The 27,451-nt window shown below is 45.6% G+C and overlaps 2 protein-coding genes across 4 annotated transcripts; both read left to right on the forward strand.

Annotated features, from left to right (window-relative positions):
• Positions 1-5: 5 nt before the first annotated feature.
• On the forward strand, positions 6-14,503 carry LOC110599537 (cAMP-responsive element modulator-like). Of its 3 annotated transcripts, none has more exons than XM_078050772.1 (3): positions 6-711; positions 5,579-5,773; positions 8,775-14,503. In XM_078050772.1, the coding sequence occupies exons 2-3, from the start codon at positions 5,697-5,699 to the stop codon at positions 9,079-9,081; spliced, it is 384 nt and encodes a 127-aa protein (XP_077906898.1). In that variant the 5' UTR covers positions 6-711; positions 5,579-5,696; the 3' UTR covers positions 9,082-14,503. The 3 variants fall into 3 exon arrangements, with proteins under 3 accessions (XP_077906898.1, XP_077906899.1, XP_077906897.1); XM_078050773.1 differs by having other exon boundaries at positions 8-711; positions 5,677-5,773; positions 6,876-14,503; XM_078050771.1 differs by having other exon boundaries at positions 9-711; positions 5,677-5,773.
• Positions 14,504-21,311: 6,808 nt separating this feature from the next.
• LOC101972259 (uncharacterized) lies at positions 21,312-27,194 on the forward strand. The gene is made up of 7 exons (XM_005339164.5): positions 21,312-21,455; positions 22,427-22,583; positions 24,079-24,183; positions 24,986-25,090; positions 26,015-26,044; positions 26,367-26,528; positions 26,971-27,194. Exons 2-7 carry the CDS (start codon positions 22,460-22,462, stop codon positions 27,051-27,053), a joined length of 609 nt encoding a protein of 202 aa, XP_005339221.1. The 5' UTR covers positions 21,312-21,455; positions 22,427-22,459; the 3' UTR covers positions 27,054-27,194.
• The last annotated feature ends 257 nt before the right edge of the window (positions 27,195-27,451 follow it).

A 27,451-nucleotide genomic window follows, 5' to 3' on the forward strand; every position in this document is an offset into this window, starting at 1 on the left:
TGGCTGCTGCGCGGCTTCAGCCCTAGGAGCGTGGAGAGCGAGTTGGAGAGTGTACCCAGCCTCACGCCTGGAAGTTCCTCTGCGGCGTGGGGCTCGGCACAGGCCAAAGGTTCGTGCGTTCCATTCCTAGGGGTGGTTCGCCGGCGCAGCTCGGAACGCAAACCTTCTTGCGGGAGTTGTCCACCTATTGGGTACCCACTGTGTGCCTGAAGCTTTGCGCACCGTTTTGTCATTTAACCGCCGAAGGTGCGGTCTCCTCCAGGGTTTTGTGCCTTGCCCGTGGCACCCGGATCGTTAAGGTCGATCTGCTCGACTCAAAACACAGGCTTTAACCGCCAAGCGGGCTGGCTCCTTTGTTGTAATGCAGAGAAGTTGGCTTCACAGTGAGTAGTGACCTTTACCTCGTGGCTGTCCCGGGGCCACCTGAAACTCCTTTCGCATACCTTGTGTCTGATGATGCTGGGAATCACTAAAGGACATTCGCGGGGAATTGGCCCAGCTTCAGTCCATTGTGCACTAGCCCCTCTCCATCATGGAGCCACCGTGGCTCAGGGCTTCACCCTTGTCTTGGGGGGCTTGCCATTTGTATCTTCAAGATTTGAGGCAGCATAGAGCCTGTCTGTAACTGGTGCCCGAAGAAGTCTGACAAGACACTGGAGCTGCCCCTGTTGGCGGGGCGAGGAGAAAGGGCTGCACGTCCCTGAGTGGCAGGTAAGTTGTGGGGTTGTCTTTCTGGAACCTTACCTAACAGGGCTGTTTGCTGGGGAAAGGAACCCCAAAAGAGGGGCTGGAAGTAAGACCCCCTGTGGTGGAAATTGGGAGCATCTTTCCTAGTCAGGATGCTACCCTGTGTCAGGATTCTCCAGAGAAAGAGAACCCGCAGGACGGGTGTGTGTGTGTGTGTGTGTGTGTGTGTGTGTGTACATTCATTTAAAAGAAATCGGTTTAATTTTTTTTAATAAGAAAGAGGGATATTCCAGCAAAAGAAGAACAAAGATTGTATTATAACAGTGGAAACAGGTGTTTTTTTCTCTTCTTAGTATTTTATTTTCTAAAGAAATAAAAATGTGTGATGATTTAATAGACAAAAAAGCAGGGCTTTTTTCAGTTGGTAAAAGTAATCAAAATCAAGACAAGTAAGGAATGAGTCCATGAACCCCAGGGACCCAAGCAGAAGCCTCCAAAATCATTGGTTGTTGAGGGTGTACTTAACAATGTATAGGTATGTCTTCAAAAACAAAACAGAAGAATATATGTGGATCATGTGGTTATCATCAAGAGTGTACCTGAAACAGTTGGAGATGGTGAGCTCATAAAACTCCCCAGTAAGAAGGTGACATGTCAAGTGGGGGAGAGCTCCTGGGGAGGGCTGAGGGTCTAGCATCAGATTACCTGGATCTTGATCTAAACTCTGTAACATGAGCTGTGTGATTTAGGCAAATTATTTAATCTGGCATCTGTTTCTTCATCTGTCAAATGAGAACAGTACTGTTATGGGGAGCTGCTTCAGAAAACACTCTTAGTCCAAATTCAAATCATTGAGAGCTTTATTTATCTGGCCAGGACTGTCACCCACCCATAGAGACTGAAGGTCTGTGGGAGAACAGCAACTTCCTGGCCTGTATCCTGGGAACTTCAAGATGAAAACCACAATTCAAGGACTTTCCTTAGTGTCATGCAAGTAAGCCAATCCCAGAAATTAAAACAATAGTTAGTGGGACCCAGAGCTCTAAGCAGGGCTGGAATTTTCCAGTTAGCAAGCAAGGACAGAAGTAGAGAAAAGGCAATCAGCTTTGCAAGTCAGTTAACCACATTTCCAGGTTCAAGCAGATGCTAGACAACAGTATCCTGACTTTGAGCAAGGGTCGGCAGGGGAGAGAATCTATTTCAAATTCATGTAGACCCACAAGTGCACTCAAACCCAGGATGTAGCTCGGCAGGGGAGAGAATCTATTTCAAATTCATGTAGACCCACAAGTGCACTCAAACCCAGGATGTAGCTCTCCGTGATCACCACTGCATCCTGAGAAAGGTATAATTTGTGGGGTACAAAGTACAGACAAACAGTTTTTATAAGAAAACAGCTTTCATTTCAGTTTCTCAGAAACAGCTCTTGTAACAGTTTTTATTTTTAAAGAAGGCAGCAAAATGGAGTCTCAGGCCTGTCTGTGACAGCTCTCACTTTGTAATTGTCTTATCTCACTTATCATGTCTGTATTTTTTTTTTTTAACTAATCTGTAACCTATAGCTTACATTCTTACTGATTTTGATTAGTTTACACCACAACAGTACCAGTAACCCTCAGAGAGTTGTGAGGATTAAGTGGGATAATCCATGTAAAGTGCTCCCTGTGGGACCTGGTGCATGGTGAGGCCAGGTCAGCCTTAAAACTATTCCTGTTATTTTCATCATACACTTTCTTCTAAGCATTTTTTTATAATACACATCAAAATACAAAAAAAGTTTGGGGAAAACAGTTCAGTCAAGTGCCCCACAGTGTTATTTCAACCTTTTGCTGTTATCAATAACACCATGATAACTCTTCATGTGCATATGGTTTTTGCACATCTCTGATTCTTCTTTTTTACAACGAATGTGAAGATGAACAATTTCCGGTCAAATGAACTTATACTGCATGTTATTAAATTGCTGACCAGAAAGTCCATGTCCACCCTACCCAGCAGGGAAAGAGAATTTATCTAATCCTTCCCAAGTCTGCAAATGCTGGTATTTTCAGGTTTTTGCTTTCTGAGCAGATAATAAGGACGTATTCATTTTCATTCCATCCCTGCCATGAACCATGGAGGAATAAAAGATAATGATGACAAATTGTTCTGCAGGTGGCCTGGACTGTGCCAGCTGACTTCCCTGTGTAGGAATGTGAAGGTGGAGGGGAAACAGGAACTGTAATTCTGCTTTTGCTGCAAGCAAAAATAAAAAAAATAGGGACTTAAAAAAAAAAATAGGGACTTAATTGGGTCCCTATTTGATCCTTCCTTCCTCCCTCCCTCCCTCTCTCCCTCCCTCCCTCCCTCCCTCCCTCCCTCCCTCCCTTCCTTCCTTCCTTTTTTCCATCCAGGGGCATTCTGCCACTGAGCCACATCCCCAACCCTTTCTATTTATTTCGAGACAGGGTTTCACCAAGTTACCCAGTTTGTCCTCAAACTTGAAATCCTTCTACCTCAGCCTCCCAAGTCTCCAGGATTACAAGTGTGTACCACTGTTGGTACGCTGGTGTTGGTTTTCTGCAGAAGTGGAGTTCCAGGCTCCAGTTCTTATCCTATTGGACATTTTACTGCCATAGATGACACTTGCAGTTCATCCTCTCTCAGCCTTTTCTGTAATATATATCATTGTGTGGTGTGTGATTCGAGTTATAGATATTAGTAGTTAAGATTGGAATGGAATGAAAGAACTTGGGGATTGTCAGTGTCATGACACTAGGTGAATCTGAGAGGACTCTGAATTAAAGCTGATGGAATTGATGTAGCTTGTGAATTTATTGTTAGTCAATAAATTCTGATATTGTGCAAAGACACAAATTTGTCCAGTCTATGTTATTTTCTTGTGATATATAGGAAAGGCGAATTCAGTTCAAGGTCATGCTTTGCATATTCAAAAAATGGCAGATGGGAATGCCTTCCTCTAAGGAGAATTTAACATTATAAAGAGCAAAGTTTACTCTGAGGTCACCTAAAAGGAAAGAGTCTGAAGGATTCTTTTTGACTAGCTCCTTGTAAGATTCTCAGGAGGCTCTTACCTGAGACAAAAACAGAAAACAACTTGAGTGAGTGAGTTTTAACACTGGTTAGCAGTGGTTCTTCCCCACATTACCCAGGCACAGGTGATTGTCCCTAAAAGCACCTGCTTAGCAGCTGGGGATCACGGTAGCACCAGTTCATGCTGACTCCCTGGTTATTATTACAGCACTAGAGATTCATGCTGCATGAAATAAGCCAGTCCCCAAAAAGTCAAAGATCAAATGTTTTCACCAGTATGTGGAAGCTACACCAAAATAAAGGGAGAGGTGATTCATAAAAAAGAGGGAAGAAAAGGGAGAAGGAATTTCACTGAAATAGAGAAAAGATTAGTACACAAGGAGATTGAGGAGAAGGAAGGAGGGACAGGAAAAGGGAAGAACGGTGGAACCGCCAAACTTTGGTACGTGCGCCTTGATATGGCAGAGGAGTCCCCACATCAGGTGTATCTACAGAACAATAATTTAAAAAAACAAAATAAACTGTAAATGGATTGAAGAAGATGGAAGGGAGTGGGACAGGGGGTGCTGGTGTTAGAAATATCAGACATGCAAGAATTCAGATACGCACTAAGTAAGTTACTCGGCAAGGCAAATTTTACTTCTGCAGAAGGTAGTGCTATCAAAACATCTGGCAAACTAGCACATTGGGCAGGAAGTGTGCCCAGGGCTTTATCCCCGAGACGGCACTGCCCCTTGCTCTGATAGGAGGAGTTGGAGTTACAGTCCAAGTGATTGACTAATTTAAAAGAGGGGAGGGCAAGGGGAAGGGCTGTAGTTATGATCAGATCATTTCCTACACTGCAGGCATTATGATTGGCAGACTGAGGACAAAGGGAGATATATTGGGGGCTTCAAAATGGCTACATTTCAACCACATGGTTTAGATGACAGCAAACACATTTTTGTTACATATGAGGAAACTCAGACTATTGGTTTAACTTTGACAGAAAAGAGAATGTGAATCTTACACTGGGGACTGAATTGGAGCGAGTTGTGTTCCACGCTTCTGTGATTGTGTCAGACTATATCCTGTTGTAGATAATAAAAAGCAAATTTTAAAATTAAAGCAGTTTAACATAAAGATCTTAATTTGCTTTATTTGAAATTCTAGATCAGGCAATACTTCATTTCATACAATAGGACCCTCCCCAATCTGGCCACAGTGGCACCCTGACCCTGTCACTTGGTCACTGGTAATGAGCCTTGCCCAGGAAAATCACCACAGTGGCTAGTCTCCCGTTTCCTGTTCCTTCGAGTTTCAGCATAGCACAGTATCTCTTGCCCTCGACACAGCCCACTCCAGGCCGATTCTCCAAAACTGAAGTTGCCCACCGTCTGGACCCTTTGCATGGACAACTATGTGGAGCTGGCTCATTAAAATCCTCCACTGACCCCCTACAGTGACCTTTGACCCTCTGCGTTCCTCTCTGCCTGTGCTCTTGGCAGGGAATCCTGTAGCCCTCACTGGGCTCTAGTGGAGGGGCTGCTCTGTATTCTGTATATGTGTACATACATCATTGTATGAAGAGTGGTGTGTGACTTGAGTGTTATATATATTCGAAATTAAGTTGGAATGAATTAAAAGGACTTGTGATTGCCCAGCGGATGACTATTAGGTGACCCATGGGTATTTGGTGAAATCACTACTACTATAAGTGGTTTGCTTGCAAATTTATTGTTATTCAATAAATTCTGACATTGTGGAAAGATACATTGAATTTGGCCTGTGTTAGTGGCTTAGCTTACCCACAGCCAATGAGCCCATCCTTTGCAAGGCAAGTTTAATTGACACTCATCCTTGATTAATTTGTCTATAGTGGGATGACAGTATCCCCGTTGACCTTTGGGTATGGACTTCATTCAGGCAGGGCTGTTTAGCCTGCCTCCAGCTGCAGAGACTCTTCTGTGTTCTCAGGGTGGACAGGAGCCTGGGAAATGGAGAAGGAGACGGAGCAACGGAACCCTGAGTACCTCTCTGCGTCCACCCAGGGCCACAGTCACCGTGATCAGAGGTGAGTGCCTGCTGGGAAGGGGCTCCAGCCCACCCTCACCCTGAGCCTTTGGGAGCAGCTGACCTGGTCCCAGCCTGGGCTTCCCTTAAGACCTACGACCTGCTTGGGTGAGGGTTGGATGGGCAAGGGACAGAGATGGAACGTTAGAGAATAGGACCATGGAGACAGGGACCCTAGAAAAGTTATTAACTTTAAAATCTGAACTGTACATATTTGGAGGCATCCTGGAAATGGCTCACAAACTACAATAGGACACAGGACGCGTCACCAGAACTGAAAGTTCTGCTGATCCACTAAAGCTCAGGAGACAGGTTGTGGAGGAAAACAGGTTTAGTAGAATGAGCTAGGGAGTGCTGGCCTGAGAATAGTTAACAATTTTGGTTTTCCGGAACTTTTCTGGCGCCTGCTCAGGCTGGGCTGGGGGTTCCTCGGTTTCATTCTCAGCAGGAGGAAACTCAGTTGCAGACAGACAGTTCATCAGGACCCTGGGAAGCCTGGGGCTTTCAGTGTTAAAGGGCTGTGTTCTGTGCTCACCATCAGAGGGCACTCCTGGGTTACACTGTTTCTGGGAAAGGCTCTAAGCTTTGGGTGCTTCTGCACTGCCACCAAGATGTCAGCTGGAGCCACAGAAAATGGGGAAAGAGTACTTCTGAGTCCCTTCTGCAGGAATCTCAGTCAGATAGAAAGTTCCTGGAAGGAGGTTCCAGAGGGTGAAGTGGCCCAGGGCTTGAGGTGGGGGTAGAAGCTGTGGCCCAGGGGCACAGAGGGTCTGGGTTCTGGCCTGGAGCTGCCCCTAACTTGCACTGTGTCCACGTGAACTTCTTCCCTCCTGGGCTCCAGCCTCCCACTCTGATTTGAGGGGGCCTGCCAGCTCTCAGTTGGTGGCTGGGTCTCATCCTGTCTCCCACTTGGGTTCACCCCTGGGCATGCCTTTCACCTGTCAGCATAGCTGCCCCTAAGACCCCTCCCCCAGTGAGAGCAACAGGGGGCTTCTGGAAGTGTAGGATACAGTGGGTCCCTCGGCTTCATATCCTTCTGGGGACCCTGGGGCCTCTGACCACAGCTGCCGGCTCTATATGTTCTTCTTCTTCATCTTTTTTAGGGGAGGATGAGATGTCCCAGTCATCTAGTGTGGCCGAGGCCTTCACTGGTTCTGTCCCTGTGGGGGCTCCAGGACCAGCTGGACCAGGGTCTGATCCCCCACATGCAATTCCTGTTCAAGATTAAAATTATTGCTTCATAATTGAAATATAGGGAGAGAGAGAAAAGATTGATTCTTGTCAAGTAATTATATTAAATAGTCTTTCTGGGGAGGAAGGTGTCAAAAAAAACTAGAGCAGTTTATAAAAACTCACAGAATAAATCAACTTCTTCTAAAATTGTTTTCCTTGTGCCCACTCTTCTCAGCTTTGAAATTTATGTTGAGCTTTCTCCAAAACAGAAAATAGCATAGAACTATTCACAATTTTTAAGAGATAGGAATAACCCAAGTGCTCCCTGATGCAGGAATGAGATGAGCAAGATGTGAGTTATAAATACAACGGAATATTATGCAGTATTAACAAGGAAGTTAGTTCTGTCACATACTGTAACAAAGCTAGGCCTTGGGACATTATACTATGTGAAATAAATCATCACAAAAAGCCAAAAACTGTCGATTTCCACTAATGTGAGGACCTAGAGTAGTCAAATTTAAACAGGCAGAAAGGAGGATGGTGGATACCAGGGGCTGGGAGAATGGGGAGAGGGGATTGTTATCTCGATATAGTACAGTTTCAGATTTGTAAGATGAGAAAATGCTGGAGACCTTGTTCACAACAATGCGAGTGAATATACTTGAATGCTATTGAACTGCACACTTAAAAACGATTAGGATAGTAATTTTGTTGTAGTTTTTTTTTTTAACTTCAATATAAAGTTGGACATGGAAAGAGACACATCAGATTTTACTGAGCTTACTCTGGTAGTGTCCCCCAAAGATCCATATGTAAAGACTTGGTCCCCAGAAGGGCAGGGAGGTACTGTGGAACTTTAAGAGGTATGACTGAGTGGGAGGTCCTCCTGTCATGGGGGTGTACTCTCTAAGGGCATCATTAGGTATCCCTATCTCCCTCCCCACCAAACACACATTAAAGGACTTGGAGTAAATTACAGGAATAAGATGTGATCTGGGTCTCAACTGTCCAAATACCCCAGTCTCTACTCCTATGGCAGGCACTGTCACATGTCCCTACCACCTTCAGGATCACACACGAGATATGACTGCCTGCTCCAACATATGATTGCACCAACCAGAGACCAAACCAGTGGGGCCCACCTGATCTTGGATTTTGAACCTTTACAACTGTAAGCTAGTTAAACCTTTTCTCTTTATATGTTAGCTGCCTCAGGTCTTCTGTTGTAGTAATACAACAAAGACTAATGTACATATTTTCTTTCAGTTCTTTAATTTTAATAAGGCAATATAGTCCTCTGAACTCTGAGCCAGTTGTAATCAAATTTCTGGTATTTATAACTATATAATTCTGAAGATAGCGTCTCCTTCAGGAAGACTTCACAGATAGCCACCATTAGAGTTAATCTTTGACTGCTTTGTCCTACATGTCAAATAGCGTGATCCTCTCAGTGTCTTATACACATCATGTTATGCAGTCAGTTAGCTCTGGCTGGATAATAAGAAACCACAAAATTTAGTGGATCCAAAAATTATTTAGGGCCGCGGCCGGCGCTGGATTGCTGGGCTGCAGTGCCACTCTTGAGCGGCGGTCGGGCTCGGTGTCTCCACCTCCTCGCATCCGTAATCAGTGACCAGGTAGGCTAGGTAAACCCCATTCAGGGGGGATAAAGAAAGAAGAAAACGGAGAAGGAGCAAAGCATTGATTGCAAATGACCATGGAAACTATTGAATCTCGGCAGGATGGAAATATAACTGATTCTGTGGCAGAGAGAGAATCTGCTCATATGCATACTCAGACTGGCCAAAATTCAATTTCTACTTTAGCTCAGCTGCCACAGGTGACATGCCCACTTATCAGATCCGAGCTCCTACTACAGCTCTGCCACAGGGTGTAGTGATGGCTGCCTTACCAGGAAGTTTGCACAGTCCCCAGCAACTAGCAGAAGAAGCAACACGTAAAGGAGAGCTGAGGCTAATGGAAAACAGGGAAGCTGCCCGGGAGTGTCACAGGAAGAAGAAAGAATATGTCAAATGTCTTGAAAATCGTGTGGCTGTGCTTGAAAACCAAAACAAGACCCTCATTGAGGAACTCAAGGCCCTCAAAGATCTTTATTGCCATAAAGTAGAGTAACTGTCTTTGACTTGGACCTTGTTTAAACTCTAATCAAGGCAGGTGTTGCACCAGTTCTACTAATTGCCAGGTGAACTTGTGGAAGGGACATATGTGACCCTTAACTAAGAATCCAGTTTGGCTTTGTGTTGTTTGAATTGAATTGGTAATATTGTTCCAGGATTTGGAATGCAACTTTGTTCACATTTACCAAGCTTACTTCAATCTGTTTGTCAATAGCATGCAAAAAATGTTTTGTTTGCCCTTTGCTTCTACTTTTTCCAGGGAAGCTGCTAAAGAATGTCAATGTCAAAAGAAAGAATATGTAAAGTGTCTGGAGAGTCAAGTTGCAGTGCTGGAAGTGCAGAATAAGAAGCTTATAGAGGAACTTGAAACCTTGAAAGACATTTGCTCTCCCAAAACAGATTAGTAGAATATTTAACTATGAACTGATTACAACATGTACAGTTGCTTTTGAAGGCAATACAATATATAGCCGGCAAGAATTAGGGCTTTTTTCCTTTGTATCATTCATCTTACTTTCTAATCTCTAACATTCCTAAAATGCTTCCCTGTACGTAGTTAACTCTTAGGTATAATTTCAATTTTTTTTAAAAAGAGACAAACTAAAAAATGTATGTAACAAATTCTTTTTTTTTTTGCATTGTAACAAATTCTTAAAATGAAATATTTGTAAGACTTGTTCCAATGCTACATATTTGCAGTTCCCAATTTCTGTGTCATGAATAATGTCCTATGTAATAAAACTTTTTGCAGGTCTAAAAAAAAAAACCAAAAATTATTTAGCTCATGACTTTTCTGATTCTGCAAGTCAGCAATTTAGGCAACTGGCTCTTCTGGTCTCAGCTGCAATCAGTTTTTCGGATCTTAGCAGGGCTAGCTTATGAAGCCTTGTTGGAATGAATGGGCAGCCTCACTCTGTGCGTGTGCTTGATGTCCTCCAGCAGGCCAGCCTGACTTGTTCTCATGGGGAGATGGGGTCTGGGAGCTACAGTGGAAGGCCATGTGACCCTTCCATTGCTTTCTATTGGCTAAAGCAGGTCCCTAGAGCAGCCAAGATTCAAAGGAGGGGGAATAAATCCGCCTCTGGAAGGGAGGGGCTGCACAGACACAGGACACAGGAAGGCAGGGAGCACGAGGTTGCTCTTGTAATTCTCCCCAAGCCCCTCCACATGACTGGGTGTGAGCTTGCCTGGATCCCTCAGCACCGTGCACCCTGGGCAGAGGTAGACCTCTCTGATCCTCTTTCAGCCAGAGGTTATGTGGGAAGGAGCCCTTGAGTCAGCTGGGAACTGAGGGGGTTTACTTAGCCAGCATCTGAGAGGAAGAGAGAGCTCGGTAAGGGTGGGGCCTGAGTCCTTAACACTAGGCAGAGCATGCCTGGACTTCCTGAATTGCTTAGAGATCCTGGAGTTGGCAGTGCATATGTGACAACGATCACCACAGGGGTAGAGACGGGGTGCTCAGGCAGCTGAGACCCAGGGTTCCAGAGAGTTTAGGACCTGCAGGATAATCTCAGACAGATCCCTAGGAAGAGGAGGCATGGTCCCTGTCCAGGGAGAGAAGGTGCAAAGATCAGCTCCCGAAGCTTTAGCTCATGGTTCATGACCTCTGTCTCTCCTTCCATTCACTCACACACACACACACTGAAATGACACAGTAGTCCCTCCCTTATTTACATGGGGATACACTCCAAGACCTTGAAGCCCATACACACATGCAGTTTTGCCACAGAGTACCAAAATTCATCTGTCCTGTTTTACATTCTGGTGTCTCCTTTATATCACTATTTTCGTGCTTTGAGGCCATTATTAGGTACAATAGGATTGCTTAACACAGCATTGTGGTACCACCAGTCAATCTGACAACCTAGAAAGATACTAGGTGACTAACAGGCAGTAGCATATACAGTAAGGATACACTGGAAAAAAGGATGATTAATGACACAGGCAGGATGGAGCAGGAAGGCCTAAGATTTTAGCACACTATTCAGAGCAGAATATAGTTTAAAACTTATGAATTGTTTATTTCTGGTATTTTCTATTAAGTATTCTATCTGGTGTAGTACTGAGCATGGTAATAAGCGTTTGGATGCAGCCTACCGTTCCCTGAATGGGAAAGGCCCACTCTATGTACTCTTTAGTGTGAATGGAAGTGGACATTTTTGTGGAGTGGCTGAGATGAAGTCTGTTGTGGACTATAATGCATATGCTGGTGTCTGGTCTCAGGATAAATGGAAGGGCAAATTTGAAGTTAAATGGATCTTTGTGAAAGATGTTCCCAATAACCAGTTATGGCACATTCGCTTAGAAAACAATGACAACAAACCAGTAACCAATTCAAGGGACACTCAAGAGGTACCCCTAGAAAAGGCTAAGCAAGTGCTTAAAATAATTGCTACTTTCAAGCATACCACCTCAATCTTTGATGACTTTGCACATTATGAAAAGCGTCAAGAAGAGGAGAAAGCCATGCGTAGGGAGAGAAATAGAAACAAACAATAACCATATGGAGATGTCCTATTAAAATTACAACTCTAATGATGTAGACTTTGGAAATGCCTAATAAGTCAAAGAAGACGTTTTTTAAGCTTTTTTTCTGCTTAAGGTGACATCTTTGAACACTTTAACACACAATTGACTCTTCTTGTAATGGTTTTCATCAGCGCATCTGCCCTTATACTCACACCAAACACACTTGAGAACTGTAACTTCGTCAAGCACTTTTTGTCCTGAAGCTTTTACCAGTATCTGCTGTCTTTTGTAATTATGCATCCTAGCTAAGGCACAGAAGACTGAATGAATGCAAGGATTCATTAACTCTTTGAATTTGTTAAATACTAACAGTTAACCATTAGAAGTGGTTCAATGATGTAAGAGTCACACTGCTTCAACTTTTTCTTTGTTGTAGTTTTTAAATTGTCAATTTTTAGCTATTTCAACAGATTAAAAGCAAAATAATCATGCCATATTTAGTCCTGGAGTTCAAGTCTAAATGTTTATGTGAAAAATTATTGTAGTAAACTTTTAATATGGCAAAGCAACCTTAAGCTCTATTTTAGCCAAATGAAACATAATCTGAAATTATATTAGAACATTTCCCTTGTCTTCAAACTGTTTGGTGTAACAGAATATTGATATGCAGCTTGGTGGATTTCACCAGTTAATGCACATTCTTTTCTCCTCCTTCCCTCAATTATATGTATACTGAGAAATGTGCATTTGTCTGAGGAATTATTTTGTTTGCTACCACTTAATGAATCTCAAAATTTTGAGTAAATGTACCTCAGTCTAATCAGACTTTTTATGACCTTTATAACTATGTTTAAAATCCTTAATTCCTATTTCTGGGTGTTTGTGAGCCTGATTGCTATCATGAAGTAAAAATTTATTATTCTAGATATTCACTAGCTAAATAAACATAGTTCTTGTTTAGCAAGCATATATTGTTCCTCAACTCTTTTCTCCAGCTTTTGCAGTGTCCTGGATCCTTAAAATACTTTGAGAATATGGCCTTGATCCATGAATTAAATCAGTATCTAAGTGAATGTGTTGATGTTTTATTGATCAGATCTATATAAGTGGGAATACAGCATATATCTGGGTATTCTTATAGTTATCTTTTTAACATCTTATTTTTTTCATTAATTACATATCAACATTAATTTTATATCTTGAAACAAATTAATTTTGTATAATTGAATGTGTCAAGCATCTGTATTAACTAATTTGATGGCATAAGGTTATGAAAATAATGTCCTGCCTCTTATATTATTGTTCCAAAAGGAGAAAGCTATGTAGTATTATATGTTAAGGGTGAAAATAGCAATACAGTAGATTTGCATACCTTGATGTTTTGCATTACTCCATTTATGTTTACATCATGTTTAGAAATGTTTTCATTTACTATGATCTTTGGTCACTTCAACTCAAAAGCCTAGTGACATATTTCTTTGAGGCTTTCATTTATATAATATTTTTTTTGTACAATGTTTTCTTAAAACGTACAAATACTGTATTTTTTTTTCACTCAAATACAGTATTTGTAGAAAACTGTAGCTACGTCACAGTTCTTGGGTAGTCCCAGTGTAGTTATATCAATGTTTACTGAAGGGAACATCAAAATGTTAGTGGTATATTTAAAAATAAAGATTTTTTTTAAAGGAAAATTGCACCTATTTTACCTTTTTGAGACTAAGCCATGAAATCTTGTAACACATCTCTTAACTATTTACAATAAAAATTGGCATTTGGGTACAGTCACCACAGCAATGTTCTATGTCTCTAATATTGTATAGGTAAGGCTTGCCAAAGATGATTGTTATCATTTCTGGAGGTTCTATTGGAGAAAACTGTAAAAGGGTGACCTTGTTGGAAGGATCTGAGTCCTCCCCCTGAGGTTCTCTTTTTATTGGTGCTTTATTAGCAAATCTGGATATTTTTATAAAACTAGTTATATTATAAATGGGTTCAAACTTGTTTAATTTATATTAGGTTTCTATTAGGAAATGTCATGGAAACACCCAGCATGTAGGCTGATTGCAATAGACTCAGACATTGTCAAGTGTTGCTTAGAGTCTATGCATGGTGGGGAGTACATCCCAGTGCCTTTAACATGGATTTCTAATATTAAGTGAAATGGGTGCAGCATTCCTTTGGGAAAAAAATATATCAGTTGGTAATTTTGTTGTTTTCTCATTTAAGTTTTCCCCAACATACCAACTTTCTCTTTCTCTTGGTCTGCCAGGTCAGTGTATTACAAGATGTTTTTTTCTCTAAATGAAATTATTACAGGTTGTCTTGAATGCAACCAAATGAATGTTTCTTCACTGTAGGGACCAAAAAAGAGAATGTGGGCTCTACAAGAGGAAATACATAATCAAATGTTTGAATAATCATGAATGAAGACATTATTGTCCCAGTAAATTTCTCTCTTAATGTTTTTCTGAGGTCTGGTTTGAATGTTTCTTTTTAAAGTTATCTTATGTGTGTATTTTCTTTCGAAAGGTATTATAGTTTGTATACTTAACAGTAAGGGGGAAAATGTAACCAAAATTAGTATTCTTTATCTATACATATTGGTACTTGAAGATTCCTTTCAAAAGAAACCCAGCCTTTTTTTAAATTTTAGTACTTAATTTCTCATTTTAACTTAAGTGATCTTTCTAATCCAAAAGCTGTGTTATTTTTTGAGTACAATGCATGGGGGTTAAGCTGATGTTAAAACAGTTTGCAATAAAAAAAAAAAAAGAATCAGCTTAAGTCATTTAATCAAGTGCATTCTGCATCCTTTAAAATTAAGTTTGAGAGATTTAAGAGAATCGTGTTTTCATTAAGTTTTGCATATCTTTTGTTATGCCATGTAAATTCCCTTTTTCATATGATTAAAGGAAGGTTATGATAAAATGATTAGTTCATTTACATTCACTTGTAGCAATTACTTGAGAATTTGAATTTTGTCGTGTTTGGGTTTGTTCATTCCTGTGAATGATGGTACAGTTAGGTGAGATTTTCTGTTATGGTACCCAGACTCACCATTTGGTCCTCTTTAATCTTTGAGGGTTTCAATAAAAATTGTTCACTCAAAAAAAAAAAAAAAGACATAAAATATCTGAAGTGTTAACTACCATTGAAGACTGTCATTTGATGTCAATTAAAAAAAAAAAAACCTCTGGGAGAAAAAAAACAGTATTTCTATATTATATTGCAAACAATCATTCTTAAAAGTTGTTACCGTATATCAATGGTAATATAGTTGTTTTAAAACGACATACCCTCCCACGGTCAACCCACATGATTGACACAGTGGTCAAATCCCAGCTGGAAAACGGAGGAGAGTGGCGTCTCTCATTTTGTTGCTGGATCCCAGACCAGAGACTCTCCTGGGGTCCCAATGAATGGGATTCCGTCACCTTTCCACATCAGAAATCAGAGAAATCTGTTAGGTAGCAGTTAAGGCATGAGCAGGAGGTGAGGATTCTGAGAAGATACTCAGTACAAAGTCTGTCAGTTAATTGACAGTCCTGTCTCAGTGGTAGTGGAAGGCCTGGCAAGACAGCTGTTTCAGGACTCTTGCCTGATCTCAGCCCCATAGATGAATCTTCTTACAACTGGAGAAAAAGAGATAAATCCAGGGGAGGGCAAAGATAGGTTTGCTTAGTAGGGCCTAATTACTAAGACACCTTAAGCATGACCCTGCACAAAAATACAACCAGAGATTTCCAGGCTAGGAAAGAGGGGTGATCATCACGGATGATTGTGGGCCCCCTCACCATGAATTTTGCCAAACCAGTTCCAATTAGGACCTGTCAGCCAGGAAAGATGACCAAGAGTTGCCCTTTGATTGTTAGCTAGAGTAGTCTGTCCGTCCGTTCAGAGCCCACAGGTGATACTTGGGTGAGACCTAACAATCTCCCTCCACCCCATTAAAAGCTGGGATATAAGTGGGAGAGGGCCCACCTCTCTCCCTGTGGGTGCTCCCCCCACCCCACCCCACCCCCGATGCTTTTTCTTCAAGTAAACATTGCTATACTTTTGCTAAGCCTAGTGTCTTGCCTGAAATCCTCTCGTGTGAAGACACTGTTGGGTATGACTCCAAAATCCCAAATAAAACTCTGGGTCTTTTTGAAGTAAAGAAAAGGATTTCTTCTGGTCAGGGCCAAGAGAGCAGACAGTAGGTGTGCTTTTGCTATTCTACATGGGCAGTAAGCCATATACAGGGAGCGAGGGTTGCTAACTGCCGAGGGAAATTCTATTAAAAATAAAAAGGAAACATTGGCTCTACTTGAGGCAATTTGATTACCTAAGCAGGTGGCTGTCGTCGCTACCCGGGTCACCAAAAAGGAGACACTCTGGTCATCAAGGGCAATAATTTTGCCGATGAGACAGCTCAACAAGAGGCCCTGGACTCCAAACCAGAACCAGTCCATATTCCCTTTGGCCTTATATCCCCAAACCAGCCTTCCTTCCCTCCCACATTATCTGCCAGAAGAAAAAGAGAAGGCTAAAGAAAATGGGGAACAAAAATTCAGAAGCTGGTGGGTCCTCCTGACTCCAGACCATGGTACCCTGAGCTTTGGGAAGAACATTAGTATTGGATTTATGTGCCACAACTCCTTGGGGGAAGAATCAACTGGCTGCCTTTCTAAGACATACTGTATCCCAGGGCTAAAACAACGTCCCAGGACATCTCTGGGCAATGTCCAGCCTGCCAACAGGTAAATGCCAAACAAGAAAGGTGGACCCATTCTGGGGTCCGCAATCGAGGAGAGCTGCCTGGAGATCACTGGGAGATTGGCTTCACCGAGGTAAGACCTCCCTCCAGTAGTTACACGTTTCTCTTTATTTTTGTGGATACTTTCTCAGGTTGGCCAGAAGTGTATCCAACAAAATTTCTTCTTCATAAAGTCCCACCAGGCTGTGAACTGCCTGTCACCAGAAGATCAGCTGTCAGGCCGGCATTCACTGCAGAGACTGGAAATTTCATTGCGCTGACCAGCTTCAAAGTTCTGCACAGGTTGAGCACATGAACCAGACCCTCGAGTACCCTCAGTAGATTTACATTAGAGACAGTGCTGGGTGGCCAGTGCCTTTGCCTGTTGCTCTTTTGCGTGCCCGATGTACCCCTTAATCTTTGAGTTTATATATGGGAGACCAACCCTTCTACTTCCCTGGGTTTCTGATATTAATTTGGCTAAAATCAGCCTCCAGTTTCTTGTTATCTACCTTAAGTCTCTCTAACAGGTACAAGAAAAGGCTTACAGACTCTTCCTTCAGGAGAACCAACCCAGAAAGTTCACTGGTTTCCAACACCCATTCCAGCCAGGAGGCAACGTGCCCACCTGCTTGAGACACCTGAAGGCTTTACAGTCAGTCTGGTTGATTTGCCCCTAGGCTTCACATCCAACCCAAAATGGAGAGAGTAGATAAGGTACCTCTACACATGAAGCTTCATGCTTCTCTTCATGGCTGGGCTCCAATTGGTCAGCTCCCATTGGTCACCACCGGGAATCCAAACCCAACAAAATAGCGCTCCCTTAAATCCTGTGTCAAGGTGATTAGTTCTGCTCACTGTGCCGAGTTTCCCCTCAGGAGTGCTTGAGCCCAAGTGACTTCGGTTTCTGTTGTGACCGAGGCTCCAGCCTTCCAAGCCCCTTCTATGACTTGGCAGCTGCCGTTGGATGGCTTTCAGCCTCAGTCAAAGGAACACGGGTCGAGTTGGCCTTCCTGAGCTCACCTGGTCAAGCATAGCCTTGTGGTTGTGGAGGGGCTCAAGTGGGTTTTCTTCTGGTATCAGCCAGGTGGGGCTAAGGGCCCTTGTGGGGGCAAAGGTGAGTCGAGGGTGGTCGTGCAACAAACTCTGATATTGCATAATACGACTGTTAGTCATCCATCTACCTAGTGCAACGTTTAGGAAGGTCTCTACAAAGTGTGGGGTTGCCACTCTGAGGGATTGTCCCAAAGTTAACTCATTGGCCTCTCTGACCATAAGGGCAGTGGCCATTATGATACATAAGCAGGAAGGCCATCTGGATGCTACCAGGTCCAATCTTTCAGATAGGCTATTGGCCTTTTTCAGGGTCAAAGACCTTATGTGAGGGGCCCTTTGGCAACCCTTGGGCTTTTTGCCACCAGCAGGTTGAAGGACTCAGTAACAGCGGGCAGAGCCAGAGCAAGGACCTTGACCAGGGCTTGGGGCTTCAAAGGCCTGCGGTTCCTTCTTAGTCCATTTTAAAGGGCTAGTTCCTGTGGTGGCTTTAAACAAAGACCTTGCTAGTTCTGTAAAGGAGGCAGTCCAAAGCCTGCATGCAGTAACTGCCATTCCTAGAAGTTCACAGATTTGTTTCTCTGTAGTAGGGCTATGGAGAGAAAAAAATCAGATTTATAGTTCACGTATTTTCTGGTGTCTCTAGGTCAAAGTGGGAACATGTCCTGAAAGCATCTTGCAGTTTTTCAAGGAACAAGCTTCGAGCTTTGTTGGGGCCTTGGAGTACCTCAGTAGTTCTAGACAATTTAATGGGCTTTTTAGTAGCCCCTTTTAGTCCCCCTAACAAATGCCGGTGATAGGCATCCAAATGAACATTCTTTGCCCCAGAGTTAGGGTCCTAATCAGGACGGATGTCAGGAAGGGCCGCCTCTAACAATTGTTGTCCCTTGGCTTTGGTGCAACTGGCCACTGAAAGGTTGGCTCTCTTGGCCTCCACCCTGAGGCAGTCCTGCTCATCAGAAGTGACAAGAGCCAGCAAGAGCTGCTGGCAATCGTCGCAAGCAGGCCTGTGCATGCAGAAAGTGGCCTCGAGGAGAGAAATGAGGGCCTGTGGGCGGGCAGAGAAAGGAGGATTTTGATTTTCCCAATTATATATCTGAAGTTGTCAAGGGGACATACACAAAGGCAGTGGTTCCGTCCCTTCCCATGGGTAGCTGCCGGAGGGGCAACATGGGAACAGTCGGGGTGGGGGAGGAGTCCCACCCCGGAAATCAGCAGCAAGGGAGCCGAGAAGAGAGATGGGGGAGACACCACCACTTCCGTCAAGTGTTTATCTCCCTGTGAGGATGGGGGGAAGCTTTGTGCCCTTCTGGTGATGAGAGAACAGACCCAGGGGACCTTGGGGAAGACACAGATGAACGAGAAGGAATGTGGGGCCCATGAGGAGCATAGGGAGGTGGCAACATTTCATCCTTATCTGAAGAACAGAGGCAGAAGGGTGCCAAGAAGACTCTTAGTTCTTGTCTGTTACGACCCTGGAAACCTCTGAAATCCTGAAGAGCCAGGACTTTGGCTGACCTAGGTGCATCCTTGAGACATTTTTGTAAACATTTTGGAGGATTAAGAACCAAATCTAGCCATTGGTCTGTATATGGGAACTGGTCAGGATGGCCAGGCCTGCCAGTTACCACATTCCAGACCTTCTGGACTATGAGGGCTTCCAGAGAGCCCTCAGATGGCCATCCAACATTGAAAGTGGGCCGTTGTACCTCACAGAATTTCAAGGTGCCCTGGTGTCACAGGCACCCCATAGTCAATGTGAAGCCCTGATGAGAAGTTTTTCAACATGTAGTTCAAAAGGGTCAAAAGACAGGACTGATTAGATCCCATGATAAGGCCAAAAGTTAGAACAACAGGCAGAAATGGGAAGAAACTGGTAGGCAAAAGTCGAATTAGATAGTTGGTGGATCCAGGGGCAGTGAGTTGGGAAAGAAGAAGGTTTTCTTGCTGGGGCAACAATGAAGGAGCAATGTTAGGCAGTCAGGCAAGCATGTAACTACCAAAAGACAGTTATCCTCAGAAAACAGACTCTCCTCCATCCCAGTCCCAGATCATCACCACAATCTATGTAGCGGAGCACCTGGGTCCAAAACTGGCATCTCGACAGGTATCCAGTTTATTTGAGACACAAGGCCTCACAATCCACCCAGCTGAAACACCTCTAAGTCAATCTGGTTGATTCTCCTCTAGGTTGATATTCAACCCAAAATGGAGAGAACAAACAAGATACCTCCAAACACACGCAGTCTTCTTTGTCTTCCTTCAAGGCCAGGCTTAAATCAGGCACCACATAGGATCCAAATGGGACAAAACAGAGAGCTCCCACAACTAGAGGGGGAAGGTGCCCCTTTCTGTGGGGTGGGGGGTCCTGATGGGCCGAGAGGCACAGCCTGGACCCCAGAGGATATCTCTCTGGGGCTTCCCAATATTTAGGCACTATTCCAAAATCCCAAATAAAACTCCGGGTCTTTTTGAAGTAAAGACAAAGGATTTATTCTGGCTAGAGCCTAGGGAGCAGAAAGCAGACAGTTCTGAAGCCTAAGACACTGAATGTGGGTGAGGGGGCCACTTAAAAACACAAAGAAGGGGGACAGGAGAGGCAAGTACAATTACAACACACATTTCAGAAAGTGTCACCAAGTTCTCGGAATTGGCACCTCCCCTACCCACTCTGGAAGTAAGCTAGCACCAGCTCCATAGTGTCAGGGTGCAAGTGGGTGGGGGTGTCAGCTTCTAAGCAAGTGGACTCTTATAGGAGGGGGAGCCAATTTTGCGCAGGGTGAGATGTCTGAGCAGAATAAGGTCAGCCTGACCTAACTTCCAAATCAGCCCATAACAACATTAAGAGCTGAGAACATGATGCAGACTCTGGGAAGATTATCTCAGGTATGAGTTGATCTCCTGATATAAAGCAGGTTGAGTTAGCATATGCCTGTAATCCCAGCAGTTTAAGAGGCTGAGGCAGGAGGATTTCAAGTTCAAAGCCAGCCTCAGCAATGTAGCAAGGCCCTGTCTCTAAATAAAATATAAAAAAGGGATGGGAATGTGGCTCAATGGTTAAACGCCCCTGGGTTCAATCCCTAGTACTGTTAGGGTCTGGCAAACGTCGGAGGAAGAGACCACCAAGAGACTCGTCTCATGCAAAAGCAAAGGGATTTATTGGGGGGAGGGGACCAGCATGCTGGGGCCCAGAGTTCTCCTGAGAGAAACTGGAGCCCTGAGTACAGCTTAAGCAGAGTTTTTATACAGTGTTTAAACAGGGAAGTTCATATGGCAGTTAGGGTGCCAGAGTGGGGTTGTTACAAAATAACCATTACAGAATAATCATGCGTTTTGTCAGGGGGTGTTGGGCCAGGGTACATTTTGACATAAGTAACTGTTTTTTTTTTTTTTAATATTTATTTCTTTTTAGTTATTGGCGGACACAACATCTTTGTTGGTATGTGGTGCTGAGGATCGAACCCGGGCCGCACGCATGCCAGGTGAGCGCACTACCGCTTGAGCCACATCCCCAGCCCATAAGTAACTGTTTTTAACATAAGTTTCGAGTTCCAGGAAAACAGAACTTAAACTTACAGAAAAGCAAAACTTAAACTTAACAGGAGAGAAAAACTTAAATTTAACCTTTACAGTACAAAAAAAAAAAAAATTAAATTAAAAAATAAATAAATAAATAAAGGGAAAGGAAAAATTAATTTGATTATAATTTAGCCAAAACTGGGAAGACAGCTAACCTCCCTTCCCCCTTTCACAGAAACTTTATGATTAATAGAAACAAAAATCAGAAAATACGGCAGAGCCAGGCTAGGCCAGCCAGAGATCAGTTGTAATTCTGGTTTTATTGGCTCCTATCTGGGGCAGGGTTAGCTTTTTGGTTTCCATTGTCCATTTAAGGAAGCCGGCATTTCATGGTTGCTAGATTTCACTTTGGCATCCTTACAGTTTCTGTTTCCTAGGAAAATGAAACCTAGCTCCTTGGCTGCCCAAGCACTGGGCGTGCCCTGTAGCCAGTTGGTGGGGGCTTCATCAGTCTTGGGGCTGGACAAAGAACACATGCTCTAGATAAATACCAGGGTCCATTCCACACTCTGAGGACTTCCCTTCACCAGGTAAGGCAGGGAGGGTGGGCAGGGACTGTCTCTTGCTGTGGCCCCCAACCTCAGGTGGGCAGTGCCCAGTGTGCACCCACTCTCCCACAGATCCTTTTTTTCATCCAGGTAGCTGCGATTGGAATAGAGGAAGGGGATCAGAGTGAGGGAAGAGAGAAGGGAAAACGAGGGAATGAAATTACCCAATTATGCTCTGTGCATGTACGAATATATCCCACAAATCCCACCATTATGTACGTCACAGTATCAACTTAAAATGAGAAAAAAATAAGGCATCAGATTTTTTAAAAAGTTAGGTATCGGGAGAGAAGGGACTTGAAACCCCACCTGCCCCTGACTTTTCTCAAGCCTCCAGGGTGGGTGGAGGTGAAGTGGGCTCAGGGGAGAGGTAAGTGTCTGGAGGGAAAGCATCAGTCACGATGTGCCTGTGAACTAGAATACCTGCCCCCGGCTGGCTCTTGCCTTGCCAAGGCCTGGAGCATATAGCATTCCCTCTCTGGGCTGCACCCTGTTTTTCCCATCCCTAAGATGGGGACAGAAGCCCAAGTTTCTCATGTTAGTGAGATCACAGAGCAGCAGGCACCCACAGTACCTCGGCTGCTGTTCATACCTTAACAGTGTGACTAGTTCTGACTTCCCAATTTTGGTGCTTTAAAAATTGCTCCATGGAGATTTAAAGGAATCCCAGAAGTGGCTAAGTGGGTGCTGGGCTTTTCTCGAGGAGGAAAACAGCTGCTGGAGGAAAGACAATACCCTGCGGCTCTCCCCTAGCCCCTACCATGGGTCTTTTGGTAACCTTGATGCCCACATTCCTCCTTCCCTCACCCAAGCCTCCTTCCAGGTCCACTGTCCCCACCAGCTCACAGCAGACCTCTCTACCCATCCCAGAGCCCCTCAGATTTTTCAGGACAGTAGGCAGGAAGCTAGTTCTGGGGGTTACATTTCTCCACCAAAGTACTACCCTTTGGTAGGTTTGGTCCAGCTGAAGCTTTCTGCTCGGCAGCATGGCCCTTACGTCTGCAAGCATGCTGGCCTCCTCCCTGGCCACCCAGTTAACATCAGCAGTGACCATGTATGAAGCTGGCGGGGCAGCCTGTGGCACCCTTCTGGCTGGCCTTTCGTCACAAGGTAAGTATTCTTGGAAGGGGCAGGTGCTAGGGGACAAGAGGACCGCTAAGGAGGATGCAGAGTCCTGCCCTTGAGTGTCCTTGTCCTCCCAGCACATCTATATGTATACGGCATCCTCTCAGAGAAGGGCCTGAGGGAGGCAAGACCCTGGCTGTAGGCCTAGGGGTCCAGTTCCCCAAGGGCTAGACCTAGGCGCTTCCTGCGTCTCCTTCTCTCTCCAGATGTGAGCCTCCCCATGGCCATGTCTATAGCTAGGGGTCGTGGGAATCTCTAGCTAGGTCCCCCTCCCTAAGTTTCCTTTGCCAAGGAGCCCCCTCTGGCGAGCCTTCCCTAGTAGTTTGTCCTACTGGATCTGATTTTGAGCATTGATCATAACAAACTTCTTCACTTCAGGCCTTCTTTCTTCGTGTGTGTGTGTGTGTGTGTGTGTGTGTGTGTGTGTGTGTGTGTGTGTGTGAGTGAGGGGGGGGATTGAATCTAGGGCTCCTCTTTGGTTTATTTATTTATTCCCATCATTTATGTACCTTTTCAACTCCATTTACCTCCCCCAAAGTCAACCTTTCTCACATGTTTAATGTGTGCCTCCCTACCCATCTCAGCGAGTGTGGTGTGTGTGTGTGTGTGTGAGAGAGAGAGTTTTCATGTTGCAGAAGAGACCTGCCCATGGAGCCAGAGTGGCCATTGTCTTGTGATTCCACAGGAAGAATTTGAAACCGGATGCACAAAGAACAGACAGCAGTGTATTAGAAATGTGCAGGATTGTGGGCAGTGCAGTGCTATGTAGGCCAACTCTGGAGAAATGGGTGGTTCTTCCAGAGTCTAGGGTCTTAGGATTTATCCCTTAGTTCTTGCCCTGTTCTCTCAAGGCCCCCATCAGTGCTTTATTACCCCTCATTAACTTGCAGCAAATTTTCTTTGTGAAGGTTGTAATGACCTAGTTCCAGGGGTGGGTGCTGTTGGATGCTGACACAGTAGTTCCCTTAAGGAGTTATAATCGACTGTGGCTGGGAGGTTTTACATGCCAATTTCCATTTTTCCAGATGTCTGTTTAGATAAGGTGATCCCCAGTCCTGTCACCTATGCACTCTCTTTGATGTGTGTGTGATGTCCTCCCTGTAAGCTCCCTGCTTCACTGTCCCTCCCCAACCTCGTTCGTGCCAAGTGGCCAGCCAAGAGTCCACGTGGGCTGTTGCAGACTAGTGGTGGTTTTCATTAACGCGTGTGAGTTGCACACAGGACAGTGTGTTATGTATGTCGTGCTACTGGATTATTTTTTTCTTATGAGAACTCTTCCTTGAGATCCATCAGTGCCCTTAGGGGAGCTTCTGTCTGCTGCCAAGGGTTTCTCTGGGGTGCCTCCACTTCCTGTGACCTTTCTGTCTCCCTGGGTGGACACCCAGGGCTTCTTCCAACTCCACCAGCACAAACAGCATGGATGGGTGGGGGTGGAGCCTCTGATACCTTCCCTGACCTCTGACCCTCTGCTCTTCTCCAGGGGCCACGCTGGTATCCCAGGCTGCCCTGGGTCCTGTGGCATCTACTGTTGGCTCCCTCCTGTCGGGGCTCTCTGCTGTCACCTCGGCTGCTGCTCCAGTTGGAGGTAACTGGCTCTGAGTAACAGATACCACTTGTTGGGCTCCCAGTTCTGCGTGGCGAAGGTCAGGGCCTGGAGCGCACTAGCGTTCCTTTCTGCCATCAGAAATGCAGTCGAATCCTCAGCTCATGGTGAAGAGATTCATAAGATTAAAATAACAAGATTGGTTAAATTTTATTAGTGTTTTTACACTTAGTTGCTAAGTCTAGCACTTGACATTTGCCAATTCATTTAATTCTTCTAACCACTCCAGAGAAGTTAATATTGTGCCTTATTTATTTACCAAGGGACAACCGTGGGCATTTGGTCCCACAATTATGCACAAAGACTGAGTCCTGAAACTGACAATGTGTTGATGGGAGTGGGGGCTGGGGAGCCTGCAAGCTGCAACTGCTTTGTTCTTGCAGGGCTCATGGGGCAGTGTGAGCTTAGATCTTATCTAACTATGGCAGAACGTATTGAAAACAGCCAACTGGCTTGCTAGTACTAAGAAACATATTTCCCAGTGACAAAACAGGATGTTCTCATAAAATGCCAGGAAACATACTCCTAAAGGCCTTATTTTTCTCCTTAATCAGGGTCATTATTAGTCTAGCATGAGGAGTTATGCTGTCCTTGGCTTTGGCTAAGATATGGGAACTCCGCGTTAGGATTCTTCAGGCTTGCACTCTCCATGACTTCAGGAGGCTGAGCCCCAACACTGGATGGACATTCGGGGCTTCTTCCAACTCCACCAGCACAAACAGCATGGATGGGGGATAGAGCTTCTGATACCTTCCCTGACCTCTGACCCTCTTCTCTTCCCCAGGGGCCACAATGATATCCAAGGCTGTCCTGGCCCCTGTGGCCTCTGCCGTTGGACCTCTGCTAGGGGCACTGAAAGTGGGCTCTGTGGCTGCTGCCCCAATTGGAGGTAACTGGCTGAGTAACAGATGCTACTCGTTGAGCTCCCAGTGCAGCGCAGAGAGGGTGATGAGAAGGTCAGGGCCTGGAGCACACCAGCGTTCCTTTCTGCCTCAGAAATGCAGACAGACCGTCAGATCATGGTGAAGGGATTCGTAAGACTTAAATAACAAGATCAGTTAAATTAATTATTAAGTGTTTTTTTGGCTTAGCACTTGATATTTGTCAATTCATTTAATTCTACTAACAGCCCCAGAGAAGTTAATACTGTGCCTTATTTACCAAGGGACATTTACCATTGTCCCTGTGCCCTGGGCAGGGAGGAGGGGTGGGAGGATGTTTTCAGAGCTTGGGACAGGAAGTAGAACAAAAGTTTGGAGATATTCCAACAGCAGAGGGTGGGGTGGGGTTTGGGAGGAACCCTCAGGCAGGCCAGGTTCTGCACACGCCAGGGGAAGGGCCAGCCACCTACACCCGTGACCTCTGGTTGAGACCAGCAGGCAGGCCATGAGATGATAGCCTTCCATGTAAGGAGCCCAGTGTGCCAAGCTGCCTGCCGGCCGGGCGTCACCTTCCCTGCCTGCCAATAAGTTGAGCAGCAAATGCCTTTCAACCTGGTTCCTGGGTCCAGAGGATGCCCCTGGTCACTCAGGGCTTGACCTTCACATGCCTGTTGCCCAAACCAGGGAGAACCAGGACCCTAAACCCTGTTCCCAGATCACTCTTGACCAGGGTGGGTAAACACATTCAGGACAGGTCTTTGGTCTCTGAACTAAGACAATCACACCTTCTGCAAAGTCCTGCTTCTCTGAGAAAAGCAGGGAGGGGCAGGCAGGGGCCATTCCTTCCTGGGCAGCAGCTCCCTACAGTGGGTCTTTGGCAGGAAGAGGGAGGCACGGCGTGTGAGCCTCACGGCATGTTCTTTCCCTTCTAGTCAAGGCTGCTGCAGTCGTGACTGGTGGAGGTAAGCCTGCAGGAAGGGGGTTCCAGCCCTGCTTCCCCTAAACCCAGGGTGCAGTCAGAATTGCCAGGGCTCTTCAGGAGGGCCTGAGGCCTGGGCAACCCATAGCAGACCCCTCTGGGAGTGCAACCCCCTGTCCTGGTGGCCCCCAGCCCTTCCCCCACATTCCCTGCCTCGCTGCCCTGGGCTCATCACTGCTGTCCTTTCCTGTGGTCTCTCCCAAGCTCAGAACCCAGTTACAGACCCCGTGAGGCCTCGGGATGGGCCCAGGGAGCAGGGAGTCCTTCCCCTGGATCCACCCCCATGCAGTTCCTCTCCCCTACAGTCCTGACCGTGAATGCCGTGCCTGTGGTTCTGGGTGCCATTGGCTTCACCGGGACAGGAATCGCTGCTTCCTCACTGGCGGCCAAGATGATGTCCATAGCTGCCATTGCCAACGGGGGCGGAGTCTCCGCGGGCAGCCTGGTGGCTACTCTGCAGTCAGTGGGTAGGTGTTCGGCAGGGCTTGCTGGGGAGGGGACGGAGGAACACAGGAGCCACAGAGGACCCAGCCCAGATCTCACCCGTGGCCCTCGGCCGCAGTCCTGCCTCATCCTCCTCTTCTCTCTCTGAGGGTGGGGGGTGGGGGGAGCCCTGGCTGGAGCTGCTGGCTTAGGGCCAGGTCACTTGGGGCATCTCCTCCCACTTGGGGCTCAGCCTTCCTCTACGCGGAGCAAGGCAGTTCCCGCAGATCCACCACTGGAGTCCCTCCTGGGCCACTGCCCGCAGCGCCTCTCCCCTAGACCAAGATGCTGGGGTTCAGGAAACAGAGGGTCTGCTGTGGGGTGCCCCGCCTCAGGCCCTCATGAGGAGCATCCCTAGCCCTGCACTTTTGTCCTTCAGAGCTGCCTTGGCCCTCCCCCCTCTGCTCACCCTCTGCTTTTTCCCAGGAGCAGCTGGACTGTCCTTGTCGTCCAAAATGGCCCTGGGCTCTGCTGGGTCTGCCCTTATGGCCCGCATAGTGGGTTTGTAATAGTTCCTGCTACTCCCATAGAGAAGAAGACCCCAGGAAGAGGTGGTACTGCCCCTCAGCCTGACCCGGGAGGGGCCAGTCCTGGAGGGTCAGCACCAAGGACATACATTCCTTGAGAATAAAGCTTGTTGTTGCAACCCACCCGAGCCTCGCCTCCTGCTTCCAAGATGGGTGGGAAGGGCCAGGCAGGGGCTCTCTCCCACCATGTGTGGGTGTGTGCTGAGCAGGAATGAAGTAAGTGTGAAGACAGGAGCTGTCCCCTGCCCTGCTACTGAAAGTGTGTGTCACCCTGGGCAGGTCACTCCTCCTGTGCCTCAGTTTGTCCTTCTCTAAATGGGGAGTTGAACCAAACGACCTCCCACATCCCAGCCTGGGTGGGTGTTTGGCTCGGGTTCTGC

This window comes from Ictidomys tridecemlineatus, chromosome 5 (genome assembly GCF_052094955.1).
Source record: "Ictidomys tridecemlineatus isolate mIctTri1 chromosome 5, mIctTri1.hap1, whole genome shotgun sequence".
NCBI classification, from domain to species: Eukaryota; Metazoa; Chordata; class Mammalia; order Rodentia; family Sciuridae; genus Ictidomys; species Ictidomys tridecemlineatus.